General features: G+C 33.1%; 1 protein-coding gene across 2 annotated transcripts in view; it reads left to right on the forward strand.

Annotated features, from left to right (window-relative positions):
* The first annotated feature begins 370 nt into the window (after positions 1–370).
* Positions 371–17,037, forward strand: part of MDFIC2 (MyoD family inhibitor domain containing 2) — a 150,435-nt gene continuing 133,768 nt past the window's right edge. For both annotated transcript variants that reach the window (XM_049777261.1, XM_049777262.1), the window contains exon 1: positions 371–458. In XM_049777261.1, the coding sequence (XP_049633218.1) occupies positions 371–458 (88 nt within the window). The remainder of the gene's footprint in view (positions 459–17,037) is intronic.

Consider the following 17,037-nt stretch of genomic DNA (forward strand, 5'->3'; position numbering starts at 1 on the left):
TGTTTTATCTATGTAGAATTTGAGGCTTGCTTTACTTTTGGAAACATTTTCACAGCAATTCTTTTCTACAAATCTGTGTTTATTGTTAATCTGTGATTCTTTCAAATTCAGAAATAAGACCTTAGAAAAAACTTTACAAATAAACAAATTAAATATCATAAAGTTTAATTTCAAGCATTGTTCAGAAAGTTAAAAATTGGCAAAATATAAGATTAAGTATTAAAACGTGATGAGAATGACTATTTTTGCTCTCTTTGATATGCCGGTTGTCTTTAAATATGAAATATAAATAAATTTGTACATTTATATATAAAATTTGAAGTTGGGTTCTTAATGAATTTTTTATATTTCAATTTCTGTTTCCACTTAGATGTCAGAAACTGAGTTGGAAAAGAAAAAGGCAAGAACCACTGATCGTTTTGAAAATGATAAAAGTAACATTTCTTGGCTAAAGGAAGGTAAGTTCTCTTGATGATGATTTGATATCAACATGAAGATTGTGCTTTTAGTCATAAATACAAAATAGTGTAGAAGGAAAAAATACTCCAGCAGTTAAAAAAAAGATAAAGATTCTGGAGGTTTTTTTTTTTTCCTTTCTTTTCTTCTTTTTTTTTTTTTTCATTTCTTGGCCTATATATGCGATAGCTGGGAGATCTTTACTATTGAAATTCAACTTGTACTCTCTAAATTGCAGTAAACACAGCTATTGTTTTTGCTAATATTGTGTCTTTTCAGCTCAGCTTTACTTCAGATCTCTAAAGTTCAAAATATGCTGCTGAATTTTCTTTGCTATTGACTAGGGAGGAGACTATGAGGATAAGTGTTTTCAAAATAATAATCACAGATAAGAATGCAAGCTGTAGGAAGTAATGGCTACAAATAGAATCACCATTCACAGCAATTAGAGAAGCCACCTTCCCAGGGGAGAATGCTGTCAGCCACGGGCACTGCATGCATAAGATGGTTGCTGGAAATACACATAAATCGATATCCTCTCTTTTGATGAGTACAAATTTGTGCACTTTTGAAAATAGGCATAACCTCATGACTATTTACTAGAAGGTTTGATTTTATAATTTTTATGTATGCCTTTACAAATACTGCCTTTTATTTGATCTAAATAGGTATTATGTCTTTTATACCACTTTCATAAATATTTTATTTGTAAATAAACCTGAGTAACAACTCAGGCTGGGGAGGTGGCTCAGTGGTAGAGTGCATGCTTCATATGGAATACTTATTTTTAGTCCCCTGGCAGAGAAGAAGACATAACAGTGAAATGGGGGTGAGGTCAATCATGGGAAGTATTATATATATTAGGTAGATTGTAAGTCAAAAACAAAAAGTCAACAATTCAGTATATTTGATGATCATGCTGAATCATTTATTATAAAACTCTATGAAGTAAAAAGTATCCCCAACCTCCACATGAGAAAAGAGAATATCAAAGTTTAATTATAAAATTGAGAAATGCCAGAATTGAGTTAAGTAGAAATTTAGTTTTTGTGATGCCATAGCAATGTGAATTTCACTACAATTGTAGACCATGCTCCAAAGGAAAAGACATTTAAATTACTTGTCAGAATATATTCTGTGCTCAAAATATTTGACTTCAGGGTTTAAATCAATACTCCCATCTTCATATAGGACACCACACTTATTCCATCCTTTCTTTTATTTGTTGTGGGGGGGGGGAGGAAAATCAATGGAAAAAAGGAAATTACTAGAAACTAAACTAGGAGTTTCTTGCATGGGAAACATGCACTCTAGCCCTAAACCATATTTCCAACCTCTTATTCCTATCCAAATTCAATGCCAATTTAATGTCATCTGATTTTGAAATGTTTACTTTTATTTTGGGGGGTTTTATGGGGACTAGGAGATATACCTAGTTATCTTCAGGGCCTACTCTGTGCTCTGTGCTCAAGGATCACTTCTGTGATCATTTTTAAATAAAAATAATTACCCTTTTAAATAAAAATAATTTTGTTTCCAATGGCATGTAAAAGTTTAATAACTACCTCAAGCTATCTTTGACAAAAAGTGTACTTCACAATAAAAGTTGATGCGGTGATAAATCATATCCTTTTAATAGTCTTAGGGATAAGACATTCTTTAATATATTTTTAATAAAGCATCTTTTAAATAGAAACCTTTAAAAATCAATATGAATGCAAACATTGAAATTAAGTACCTCTTATGAACTCCAAATCCAGAAGACAGAAGTTTTCTTCACTACACATTACAGTGAAGTTATTACATATTTTTTACTTTACGTGGACTCATACTATCAATATCTTATATAGAAATAATGATTGGATTAATAGACAGGTCAAGTTTTTACTGGCGGATTTTCTTTTAAAAATTATAATCATTTTTAGAACTTATTGAATTCTTGCAAATTATAAAATCTAATTACCTTTGTGAATTGTTTCATTCCATTGGACACTTTATTTAAGTTACACTCAAGTTATGTTCAGTATACTTCATAAAAGAGCTATGTGTAGCCTATAAAGAGTGGTACAGGGATCATCTTTGCATATGTGGGCGTAGTTTAACTTTAGGATCCTCAAGGTAAACTCTAAAACCATTAAATGTGACTTCATGATCCCCATAACATCAGGAACACAGAAATACCACATCATAGTCTCAAGTATTGAACCACTAGATCTAGTTGATGGAGTATTTCTAGAAATGTTCATCAGGGTGCCAGAGCATTATTAGGAAACCTAACTAATAAATAAATGATAAGTAAAATAAATGACTAAAATTCTAAAGTAATTTGAACCAGAATGATAATACAGATGCTAAGTTACTTGCCTTGCACTTGAACTGACCATATTTGATCTTCAGAATCACCTGGTCCCTCAAGTACCATCAGGAGTAATTTCTGAGCAAAAGGTCAATACAATAGTAAGACCTGAACAATACTAGGTGAGACCCAACTCCATTCTCTCTCAGATGATAAATAAAAATATCAAACCTTAATTCAGTATTTCAGTATTTTCATGATGAATTATTTATTTTTTAAAACACAAATGTCATGTCTCTTTTAATGTTAAGGAAAAGCTTATATTTTCAAGGCAAATTGGTATAGTATGGTAAAATATGAAAAAAGGAAGGTATATTTTTTACTTTACAGGTTAAATATTTACTTGGAATGTGAATTGTAACATCTTATTTGACCCACTTTAACTTTAGGTTTTGTTGTTGTTGTTGTTGTTTATCTTTTAGGTCATGCTCAGAAGTGCTTTAGAGTTTAGTTTTTGTTCTGGGCTCAAGTATCACTCCTTATAGGGATAGGGAAACCAAATGCAATGCCCAGGCTAGACCCCTGTTGGGGTGTATGTACCTGCTCGACTATTTAGCCTGCCTTTGATTCTTTAGTTGGGGACCATAATGCTTGCTTTGTGAAATTATGAGGGACAGATTTTTTAATATAATTTTTATTTTGATCATAGTGGCTTACATATTGTTGACAATAATATTTTGGGTACATATTTACATAAAATCAGGGGGGATTCCCATCACCAATTTTTCCTCCATACACCTCCGTTTTTGTCCTACCTCCCATATTATGAGGGACATATTTTATTATTTTTATTTTTCTCTCTATAAAACATTATTTAAGGGGCCGGGCGGTGGCGCTAAAGGCAAGGTGTCTGCCTTGCCAGCGCTAGCCTAGGACGGACCGCGGTTCGATCCCCCGGTGTCCCATATGGTCCCCCAAAGCCAGGAGCGACTTCTGAGCGCATAGCCAGGAGTAACCCCTGAGCGTCACTGGGTGTGGCCCAAAAACCAAAAAAAAAAAAAAAAAAAAAACATTATTTAAAGTAACAGTTATATTTTGAGAACCTGGTTCATACTTTGAATAATCTACATCAGAAACGTCATTGTATATTTTTATATTATTTGGTAGAAACTTCTTCATTTGGTTCCTATAAGCAACTTGTTGTGCATAGTATTGCCCTTATTTTACAGATTAAAACAGTGATTAACCATGAAATTGTGAATTTTACCCAAACTGCTAAAATATTAAGAAACATATTAAGAATCCAGGGAGATAACACAGTGGATAGAACTCTTGATTTGCATATAGTGGCCCAGATTTGACACCTAGAATCTATATGGTCCCCTAAACCCTACCAGAAGTTAGGTGTAAATATAGCTGAATGCAGCCTCACTGCACAAAACAAACAAACAAACACTTGGACTCTTAAACCCAGGTCTTCTAGTTCCAAGTTACTTTCTTTGCTTTAAATTATTTAACCAAAGTGGTCAAAACAAAGGCCAACTAACTTCACAATCAACATTGTCTGTATTTTAAATTTATTAAGCCCCTTAAAATAAAAAATATATACTTTAAAGTTCTTCAATCAAAATTTTACTTTTCAAAGCAGTAAAAGTTTCTATGTGACTTCATATTACAATATCTCTTGTCTCTCTTTAATCTCAGCTGAATGCTTAAAATATAACCAGCTTGTTTTCACCTAAAGGTGAAGAGGTTCTTACTTGCCTTCTACTTTGACCTTAAGTAAACTACGGCCCTGAGGATCTTGAGAAGTTTTCAGAGAGCTGATAACACCACACACATAGTTATTATCCACACATAAGGCAAACGGTTGAGAAAAATATCGGAAGATCTGAAAATGCATTCATTGCAAAAGTAATAAAATCCTATTTATCTTCTATAAAGTCAGATAGTCTTTTATTATTACTAGTCACCATCTTCACATTCTAAACTCCTGGTTTAAACTTAAGGACTTTAGGAGAAAACAGGTAGAGGCCAAGAACAATGTTTTGGAACCAGATAGGTATTTCAAAAGGGAAACTGAGAAACTGGTCTTATGTCATTTTGTTTTGGGAAAGCATATCTGGTGGTGCTCAGAGATCACTCGTGGTAAGGTTTTATGGACCATTTGTTATGCTGGGGAGCTAACCCATGTCTTACTCATGCAAGGCACGTGTTACCTGCTGTGCTTTACCTGCCATTCCTAGAAACTGCTTTAAAACAAAGAAACATAGTCTAATTTTGAAATATGCATACAAGAAATCTTAATCCTGCAACTAAGTGCAATCTTTTTATTTATCTATTTATTTACTTATTTATTTATTTATGTGCAATCTTGAAGGTGGTTACAAACTATTTGTTGAGGTCTAAGGTGAGGCAATAAGGCTGGAAGTAAAGACAGCAGTAGCCAGAAAATGTCTGATATGGTGCTAGAATTAAGCATTTTGCTAATTATCTGTGTATGAATTAACATAAATATTTGGGGGATTCCAATCAGATTGAGTTCTATCTATTTAATCTGGTTTTCATAACAGGTCTGAAAGTAAGATCAAGAGTTAGGCATCTAAATCTGTAATGTGTATTTAGTGGAACAGAACAGGCAAAGGAAAAGGTAAAGAATATAGGAATACAAGACAGCTTAATGGAATCAACATATTCTGTAGCTCTCGAGTAAGTAAAGCATAAAGAAAAATTGTAACAAGGAGAAGAAAGCAGAAATTAGAATTTTTTATAAAGGAATATTGAGATATTTCATAAACTGAGAAAGGCAATAGGATATAAGTGGACTAAATGGCATGTAATACACATTAGGTGGTATTACACATTCTGGATAAGCATTTCAATGCTCGTGTCTTACAACAGTGGATATAGAAAAGAAACATCAAGATGAAAGGGTGATGGAGGGCTTTAAAATTGTTGGTTATTTAGTTTAAAATCACAATATCACGAGTACTTGAACCGAACACAATTTCTCATAATGTCTTCTAATTTTTTCAGAAGCAGAAAGTCTATATTTCTATGTGAAATTATCTGATTTCTAAAGTTAAGTAAGGAATGACTAAAAAATAACAAAACATCACTAAGAACAATTTTTTTAAGTTCAGTGAGTGAGTTTACTACAGTCTACAAGCTAGCAATTTGTAATTGAGTTTATATCTCTAAATAAAAATCTAGCACAATTTCTTTTTTTTTTTTTTTTGGTTTTTGGGCCACACCCGGCGGTGCTCAGGGGTTACTCCTGGCTGTCTGCTCAGGAATAGCTCCTGGCAGGCACGAGGGACCATATGGGACACTGGGATTCGAACCAACCACCTTAGGTCCTGGATTGGCTGCTTGCAAGGCAAACACCGCTGTGCTATCTCTCCAGGCCCATAGCACAATTTCTTGAGAAATAGTTTTCCATAAATATTGGTCTTGGTGCACATGTACATATTTATATGTATGTGCAAAATTCAAGATAATTGTTTAACTAAAATGTGAAATTAAGAGCATTGAAATTAAATTGCCTAACAAGAGATTTGTTATCTAGAACTATTTTAAGAAAGCGTTAATTTGAGGAGTATAACAGAGAGAAAAAATAAAGTCATTCCAAGTTATAAGTGTGTCCTCAGAGTTAAAAGCATATTTCTATATTCTTCTATACAAGCATTGCCTCTGTTCAACAATTGCTAAATTGAGTGAGAAAATTTGTTCTTAGAGAAAACATTGATTAAAAAAGGCAAAGAGGTCATAAACAATTCTTCTCTATTATTAAGTTCTAGGAATTGAAAAATGTGGAAGATGAAAATTTTTCAGTTATTTTGAATTACAGATTCTTATCTAGACACATTCATATAATGACTACAGTCTTTTGTGAGTTCAAAGTTATTATTACATTTTTAAAATACCAAATGTGGAGAAGTTGGATAACCATGCACCGAGTACCATTTGATCAGAATAAATAAAAACTTGGAGACTAATAATCCAAGATACTATAAAATGTCATAAATACCTTAAAAACTATATTCTAAAATTTCCTTTTTCAATATCATGTAAAATGAAAATACATATTACAAGAAATCCATCTTATTCTTCACTGAATCATATTTGAAAATGAAAGTTTTAAAAAATATCTTGTATTAACTGCTATTATTAAATTCATTTTCTTTAATTATTAGTGAATTTATTTTATGCATTAAAATAATTTCAAACAATGACCATAATGATAATAAAATATGTGTCTTATTCAGTTTAGTAGCCATCTGATGGGACTCTACTTGAACTGACAGACAACGTATCAGGCATAGAAACAAAAATGCCAAAAATTAAAATGTCACAGTTCCTGCCCTCAAGGAACTCATGTATTTAAGTGCTTTACTATAATGACTAAATATTAATCCATGTTAATTCCCTCACTTAGATAATTCTTATTTTAAAAGACTATTTTTGTGTCTAGCTTAAAAATTAAGCCACTTTAATGCCTGTTTTAAATTGTTAATTTTCACAAATAGAATATCCTAACACTCCTTTTACACAAAAACTAATCATTAGCTCTTCTTTCTGTAATCTTCATTAACTTATGAAACTGTTTTGCATAAATAATCAAATACAGCTGAGGAAAAGGCTACAACCTAATAGAAGGGTTTTATGTCTCATTTTAAACATAACTAAAAGGAAAATTAATTGAAACTATGCCTTTGAGTCATATAAATAAGTAAAATAGCAAAAATAAGGTCAAGGGGATAAGCACAGACTTTAAATGCAGAAACAGCAGGTTCAATTCTAGTTACCACATGCCCTGTGAGCATTGCAGGGAATTGCCTTTACCACAGAACTGGGAGTACACCCTGAATAAAGCCACATGTGCTCCCCAATTTAATGAGAAGTACAAGTATTTCACAAGATAATTATCTGAAGCTTTAACACAAGATATGTAGTAGAAACTGAAGTAGGATTTTTTTCTTCTGAATCAGTGAACAATGAAGTTCTGAGAGAAAGACAATTGAGTTAAGATGTATATGCCAAGAAGAAGCTAGCTGGGGTGGGGGAGAAAAAAAGAAAAGAAAAAGAAGTTAGCTGTGTGACATTCTGGAAACAGTATTACAATAAAGAGAACCTATGTAGAGCCATCACTCAGTATGATTTGGAGAAAAAAATAATGAAGGACAGGAGAAAGGAAGGAAGGGCAGAAAGAAGGAAGGAAAGTAGGAAGAACAGAAATAAGAAAGGAAGAATGGAAGAAAGGAAGGTAAGAAGGAAAAAAATAGGAAAAAAGAAAGAAAAGAAGTATAGAAGAAATGAATGAAAGAAGAAAAGAAGGGAAAAAAGTAATAAAGAAAAGAAAAATAGAAGAAAGAGGAAGGAAAGAAGGAAGAAGAAAGTAAGGAAAGAAGAAAGAAATGAAAGCAGGAAGGAAGAAATAAAGAAAAGAAGGAAAATAGAAGAAGAGAAGGAAGAAGAAAAATGGAAGATTAGAAGGAAGAAGAAATGAAGTATGGAAGACTAGAGAAGTAAAGAAGAAAAGAAAGAAGCTGAAAAAAGAAGGAAATAAAAAGAATGGAAGAAGGGAAGATAAAAGGAAGAAAGGGAGGAAGAAAGGAAGGATAGAAGAAAGGAAGGGAAGGAAGGAAAGAAGAAAATGGAAGAAAAAGAAAGAAGTAAGGAAGAAAGAAAAGAAAAATAGAAGAAAAAAGGAAAGAAGGAAGGATGAAAAGAAGACGGACAAAGGAAGAAAGGATGGAAGAAAGGAAGGAAGGAAGGAAGGAAGGAAGGAAGGAAGGAAGGAAGGAAGGAAGGAAGGAAGGAAGGAAGGATGGAAGGAAGGAAGAAAATAGCAAGTTATCAGTCAAGATTGACTTCTGGCTAGAGGTATTGAGTGATGGCAATGCTGAATGGGAAAACATGAGCGATCAACTGTCTGGAGATGAAAAAATCAAAAGATATTGGAGTATCAAATTAATTGATAAATACCAATGAGCCATTGTAATAAAAAATACTATTTGGGACATGCGATATAAATAAACAGCTACACTCTGTTAATAGGCATTTTTGGCTTGAGAGTTTGCTTAAATCAAAAGAATGGACAGGATTCAACTGAGAAAGAAATAAAATAACTAAAATAACATTTGAGGTACACATAGGAATATAAATAGAATGTGACATATACCCAGTGGTGAATGGAAACAGTGGATGGAGTATCTTATCTTGATCCAAAGAAAAATTTGCACTTGATTACCAGGCTTGTGACCAGAGATAGAGCCTTGAGTCTCTTATATAGTCTTTCTCAGCACTTTGCATTTAAACAAACCCTTCTGAGGAGTCTACTAATATTCATGTTATGTTGTAGTAAAATACATTTAGTAATTAATATTAACTTTTATTTATCAAGGGATCTTTAAGCATTAATAAGGGTCAAGTGTCAATCCTAGATATACTCAGCTAACCTAATCATCAGTGATTATGCTAGTGATGCGATGTTCAGGTCCATCAGTACTATAGGCTATCAGTGCCATGCAGGATGTATTTGGAGGTCACAAAGGATATATATATATATATATATATATATATATATATATATATATATATATATATATATATATAAGAGTTTCGGGCTCCACATGGTGCCAGGAAGTGAATTTTGAATTTCACACATAAATGCATATGATCTAGCCATTGGATTTATCTCTACCCCTTAAACCCCCCACACATATATGCAACCTTCCACTCTCTATTCTTTTTCTTAAAGAAATATTTGGTAAACTTAATGATGGCATATGACTTTGAAATTTTAATTCTAGTTTGGTGCCAGAAAGGTAATACAAAATATAAGACACTTACCTTTCATACAGTGATCAATCCATAGCACCATAAATAGTCCTGAGAACTGCCAGAATTGATCCCTAAGTAGAGTCAGGAGTCCTGAGGACTGCAGGGTGTGATACAATAGCAAAAAAAAAAAAAAAAAAATATTGGGCAGGAGAAATAATAAGTGGGCAAGGTGTTTGTGTGTCTGACTTAAGTTTGATTCCCTGAACCCCAAAATGCAATAAATAAAAAACAGGATAATTATTATTTGAAGACAAGAGGAGATGGATTTAATAGCTCAGTTAGAAAGAACAAATTAACTTTTCCTCCACTGTTTTGCTTTATTTAATTAAAGCAAGGTTGAATGCTCCTCTCCATTAATGGTGAAGGTAAATTTATATAAGATAAAATGTACCAAGTAAAATGTTAACAAAACACACATGTTTTCAGCTATCTGGATAGCCATCAACTGAATCAAACTGACCACAAAGTTAGCCATTTCATAATTTATTAAGAGGTAAGTAACTTTGTTCTTCTTTGCTATTAGTAATTATTGCTACTAGTAATTACTGCTATTAGTAAACTATTAGTCAAATATAAGGGATAGAGATATTTCTTCAGAGTTTGGGACTCTATATTTTTATGGGTGTGTGTGTGTCATCAATATCCAGTGGTGCTCAGGACTTATTTTTTGGTTCTGCACTTAGGAATCAGTCCTGGCAGCACTGAAGGACCTAATAGGCTGTCAAGGATCAAATCCAGATCAGCTGTGTGCAAAATAAGCACCTTAGCTACTGTGCAATATCTGTAATTCAGAGTTCTAATATCAGAATAATAATGGAAGAACTAATACTATGTTGCTCCCATATAATATTTGCTCTAAGTACTGGTACCTATGATCCAATTTTCAGTGCTCTACTGCACACAGGCTAACATTTTCTAAGAACCGAACATATGCTGTTGATGAAAACCTGAATATTTCAGGAAGAAAAGATATTACTTAAAATATATTTGTCATCATTTACTAAAGTTCAAATGCCAAAATCATTTTAATTGTCTAAGAACATTATTTTATGTGTAGACATTCAATAAAAGATGATATTTTCTGTGTCTTCATAGGTCAACAAATTAAATTACAGTGGCACCTTATATAGCTTATGGCTGAAATTTCTTCCTAACTAAAGTCTATTAAGTTAATTTCTTACAAAATGATGTTGCTGATATCAATGGAATGGAAAGCCTAGAAGATGCTATGTCAGCCATGATACTCTGACCAGATAAATTAATCAGTGAAAAGTCCCAATAAGTTGTTAAAGAGCAGATTTAAGGACTCTCTTTCAATGATATTAGGGCAGTACATCAAATCCAGAATGGTCTTAGCTTACCATTATTAATTGCAATTTTATGAAGTAGAAATGAAGAGTCTAGGATGTAATCTCTCCAGTTTTTACAGGAGAAGAAAATGATTAAAAATTTTCTAGAGATTTGTTTCTTTCAATTAATATTTCTCAGTAGTCATTCATTTTTATTTATGTCAAAATAGCTGTTGGTGTAATATGCTTAATAGACATTAGTATAAAGAACAATATTAGAGTGAAAGAAAAATGTTTCTTATTCCTCAGGTTTAAAGGTATTCCATTTCTTGTAAATTCCACAAAGAGATACTTAAGTTTTATTTGATTATGGCCCATTTCTTTCAGCTTAGGAACAGCATTTAGTAGGAATACATTCTCTAATAAAATGCACCTACACTAGGTGTTCACCAGACCATTAGTGAAAAAAGGAAATGTGAATAGAGCAAATGAAGACATCACATACAGGCATAAATCACTTCAACCATTTTAACCATTATTTAAGCCTATCTAAAAGTAAATGTGCAGCAAAGACAAAAAGCAAGGGCAATGACATTAGTTTTGCAGTGTATAACTTCAAGAAAAAAAAAAAAGACAGAGAGGACAACTCATACAGGCATAGTATTAAATAAGACATCACACAGTTCTTCCCCTTGAATGAGTTTCTGTACCAATGTGGATTTGAAAAGACATTGCTTTTTCGCAAAAGGCAAAAACTGTGCTTTATGATGTCTGATTTCGAACAATGGGCAATAGGAAAGGAAAACTTCATTTTGACTCTTCATTTACAAAGGTTCCTTGCCTTCTTAGATTTAGAATATTCAGTATTAATGATAAAAAACCAATTATTCTAGTTACCATAAGTTTATGATAATAAAAATATCCTGAATAAACATTTCATAAGCATACAGTCTTTATAAATATACTTTTATGGAGGAAGGAAAATATATCAAAATGTATTATTATATTTAATAACAAAAATGAATCATAAATGTTAAAATTTATTTATATATTTCCTAAATGTATTGAATAAAGTACATGTATTCATCATAGCATTAAAATTAATTTTTAGATCAATATTCAATTGTGAAAAAATTCAGGTTGATAAGATAAAGCAGACTTATAAAAGAAGCATTTGCTTTACAAAATGTCAAATTAATTAAGCCAAATTAATAAGATGGTTTTATATTCTACAATGTAAAGATATATACATATAATAAAAATACCTCTGAGCACAAGAAATTTATAATTCAATTGGCAAAATTAAATGTTAACAAAACATTCTTTTTGTCATTTGATTCAGACAACAGAAAATTCTTCAGCTCTATTCTAAATACAATCGAATATACACAATTTAAACGAAATTTCCCACTATCAAAACATATCAAACCATATGAATCTACCCAATTTCTCAGTTAGATACAGAAATCTCTTAAAATTAGACGAGGCTTGTTAATTTGTTTTTAATCAAGTTAGCAGATTGGGGTTAAAACAACTACACTAAAGAGTCTCTTGAAAACTGCATTTAACAATATTAACTTTTGAGGCTGGAGACATACTACAGCTGGTAGGGAATTTGACTTGCCTGTGGACAAGCCCTATTAAATACCAGGACCCTATATGGTAATTCCTGAGTTCAGTCAGGAGTAACCTTTTAACCTTGCCAGGTGTGGCCACAAAACAAAACAAAAACAATAACAACAAAACCAATAAAAATATTCACTTTGGGGACCAGAGAGATAGCATGGAGGTAAGGCATTGCATGCAGATGGATCCCAGCATCCCATATGGTCCCTCGAGCCTTCCTGGAGCGATTTCTGAGCATAGAGCCTGGAGTAATCCCTGAGTGCAAAAAATATCACCCAAAGCATTTGTAGTAAGTGTATATATGATATTTCTGGGTAAGGAGGTAATTAAGGATCATAAGTCAATAGATTTAGACTGTTAATTACTCAAGGGTGCTAGATGCCCTCAGCATTTGCTAGAGTAGTCTAAGTACTTCCAACCTCACTTAAGTCTTAAAAATAAAAAGAGAGATGAATAAACAAACAAATGAGTAAATAAATTTCAAACATGATGTGTGGCAGAGAGAAGAGAACACATAGATATCAGGACGGTATTAAAACATGAGTTACAATAGCAAGTGAGTTCTATTTCAAACTGATGGAGTATAATAGAACAGAGGTTGCAAGTGAGCAGATGAAGGTTTTGGTCTGCAAAATATAAAATTAACCTTAGAAATTGGCCTTAATTTTTAATACCTTTTTCTTCTCTATCATTATTTGGGTACATTATGGATTTTTGCATGTTGATTTTGTTGTTGTTGTTTTGGGGCTACACCCAGAGGTGCTCAGGGGTCACTCCTGGCTCTGTGCTCAGAATTCATTCCTGGCAGGGACGGGAGTTGGGGGAGGGTGGGACCATATGGGATGCAGGGATTCAAACCATCAATCCTGGGTCAGCCTCTTGCAAGGCAAACGTCCTACCACTGTGCTATCTCTCTGATCTGCATGTTGATTTTTTTAGCCTGTTACTTAACTATACAAGTATATTGTTTCTGGAAGCCTTTTTTTGTAGAGAAAAAGCCATTTTGTAGCCTTTTTGTAGTCTTTAGGATTTTCTATATACAGTATTATGTCATCTACACACACTTCACCTCTTCCCTTTCTATGTAGAAGCCCTTGATATCTTTGATTTTACCTAATTGCTATGGCAAATATTTGTAGTACTATATTGAATAGAATTGGCCGGAGAGAAGACAACCTTGTCTTGTGTCAGATCTTAGAGGAGAGAGGCTTTTAGTTGTGCACCACTGAGTATAATGCTTGCCATGGGTTTGTGATAAATAGCTTTGACAATATTGAGGAAATTCCTTCATTGCACATTTTATTGAGAGTTTATCATGAACAGATGTTGGAATTTGTCAATTTTCCTTTTTTGTGTCTATTGATATGATCATAGGATGTTTGTTTTTTATTGATATGATGTATTAAACTGATTACCTTGATATGTTAAATCATCCTTACATCTCTTGAATGAATCTTATTTGATGATGATATATGATCTTCTTAATGAGTTGTTTTATTCTATTTGCTAGTATTTTATTGAGGAAACTTACATATTCACATATCTGTATTCATCAAGAATATTGGCCTATAATTCTCTTTTTTGTTGTGTCTTTCTCTGTTTTTAGTATCACTATGATGTTAGCTTCATAAAACTATTTGGAAGTGTTTTTGTTTCTTCAATTATCTGGAAGAGTTTGAAAGAATTTACTAGTGAATACATCTGGGCCTACACTTTTGTTTTGGCAAGGCTTTTGATTGCCTTTTCAATTTCCTCAATCATGATAGGTCTGTTCAGTGATTTCAGATCAACTTGGTTCAACCTTGGAAGGTTATAGGGGTCCAAAAATTTATCCATTTCTTCCAGGTTCTCTTGGGAGGTTATAGGAACACAAAATTTATTCATCTTTTCCAGAGATTCTCAAAATAATCTCTGATTACCCTTTGCATTTCTGTAGTATCTGTCACAACATTCACGTTCCCCTTTCACTTCTGATTCTTTTAGTTAAGTTTTTCTCTCTTCCTTTCTTTGTGAGCTTGCTAATGGTTTTTCAATCTTCCTTATTTTTTTTTCACAGCACGAACTCTTGCTTTCATTGATCTTTTTGATTTTTTGGAAGGGGTGTCCAGTTCATTAATTTCTGCTCTAAGTTTTTTTCTACTTATCTACATTCAGCTCATTTTGTTGCTCCTATTTAAATTTATTAAACTGTGCCACTAAGTTTATATGTAGTCATTTTTTTCCATCTTGGTTAATGTACACAAGGCTATAAATGTTCCACTTAATATTACTTTTGCTGTGTCCCACAAATTCTGATAATATTTGTGTTCCTTCTCATTCGTTTCCATGTGTCTTTTGGTTTCCTCTTTGATTTCATGTCTGACCCACCATGAGCTAATTAATTTCCAGGTGTTAAAGATGTTTCTCTATGTCTGTTTGTAATTTTCTTCTATTTTCAGTACATCCTGGTCAGAGAAGAGAGTTGACATGATTTCTATCCCTTGATTTTATGGAGGTATATTTTATGGCCCAGAATGGGACATTACATTCAATACAATGTCCCATATGCATTGGAGAAGAAAGAATAATCCCATTCACTATTATACCTTAGAAAATAAAGCACCTTGGTGGCCTGAGAGATATCACATAAGTAGGGCATTTGCCTTGCATGCAGCCAACCCAGGATGGATGGTGGCTCGAATCCCAGCATCTCATATGGTTCCCTGAGCCAACCAGGAACGATGTCTGAGCACAGACTCAAGAGTAATCCCTGAGCACACCGGTTGTGACACCCAACCCAAAAAGAAAAAACAAGCACCTTGGAGTCAATTTAATTAAAGGGGTTAGAAAACTATACAAAGAACACTATAAATCTCTGCTCTAAGATATAAAAGAGGAAACAAGAAAATGGAAACATATTTTCTGCACATGGAGTAGAAGAATTAACATCATTAAAATGACTATACTTCCCAAAACATTGTACAGATTTTATGCAATTCCTATAAAAATTCCCAAAATATTTTTCAAAGAACTGGATCAAATGTTCCTGAAATATGGGGAAAAAAACCCAAGAATAGCTAAAGCATCCATGAAAAAAAGAATGATAGAACTTATAACTTTACCCAAAATTAAACTGTACTACAAAGCAATAGTCACTAAAACAACATGGTAAACAGGGTAAAAAAATAAAACAACATGGTATTGAAATAAAGACAGACCTTGTCTAAAGGATAAATAGCTAAAGCAATCCATAAAAAAATAATGATAGAACTTATAACTTTACCCAAAATTAAACTGTATTACAAAGCAATAGTCACTAAAACAACATGGTAAACAGGGTAAAAAAATAAAACAACATGGTATTGAAATAAAGACAGACCTTGTCTAAAGGATGAAAAGGGAGGGATTGTCAATGCTTATTGGACAACCTTTCTTTTTTGTTTGTTTTTTGTTTGCTTTTTTGGGAGTCACACCTAGCAGCGCTCAGGGATTACTCCTGGCTCTATGCTCAGAAATCACTCCTGGCAGGCTTGGGGGACCATATGGGATGCCGGGGTTCAAGCCACCATCCTTCTGCATGCAAGGCAAACACCCTACCTCCATGCTATCTCTCCAATCCCTGGAGAGCCTTTATATTGAGCATGAAATTTTCAATATATGTGTGTTTTTGTTGGTAAGTAATGTTATTTCGAAAAATGTAAATTGCAAATAGCAAAAAAACACACCAAATTCTGAAATCATAGATAGCCATTGCACAGCTTTAAAAATGTATTTTAATTTGTATTTCAATAAAGTCCGATTATGTCATAGATCTACTTTTTAATTTTATTCAGAGTTAATGCTTAGATGCCTTTCAGGTGATTAAATATAGATTTATAGTATCATTTCAATGATTATACACATAGTATCCTGCAATTCAAATAACAATAATTTTATAGCCAATCCTTCATTAAAATATTCAGGTTGTTGCAAATGTTTCTTTTAAATCCTGAAGGAAAGCATTAAAACACTTGAGATTTTCTTATAAATGTACTAACCAAAAGCACTCTGTGAATTCCTTAGACCTAGTTTTCAATTGACTATTTAAATAACATTGCACATTTTTATTTAAAAGATGTACAGGATGGGGCCTGAGCTGTGGCACAGAAGTAAGGTATCTATCTGCCTTGCCTGCGCTAGCCTAGGAAAGACTGCATTTGTTCCATATGATCCCCAAAGCCAGGAGTGATTTCTGAGTGCATAGCCAAGAGTAACCCCTGAGCGTCACCGGATGTGGTCCAAACAAAACAAAACAAAACAACAATAAAAAAGATGTACAGAAGACTATATTGTGCCCTTTCCCAAAGATAAAGAAAGCAAGGGAATAACTTGGTCTAAATTCATACAGGTGTTGGACAATAGGGCCAGATATCAACCCAGGTGTTCTTATTTAAAACACGGGGCCTGTGAGGTGGCGCTAGAGGTAAGGTATCTGTCTTGCAAGTGCTAGCCAAGGAAGGACCGCGGTTTGATCCCCTGGCATCCCATATGGTCCCCCCAAGCCAG

Source organism: Suncus etruscus, chromosome 7 (genome assembly GCF_024139225.1).
Source record: "Suncus etruscus isolate mSunEtr1 chromosome 7, mSunEtr1.pri.cur, whole genome shotgun sequence".
Lineage (NCBI taxonomy): Eukaryota > Metazoa > Chordata > Mammalia > Eulipotyphla > Soricidae > Suncus > Suncus etruscus.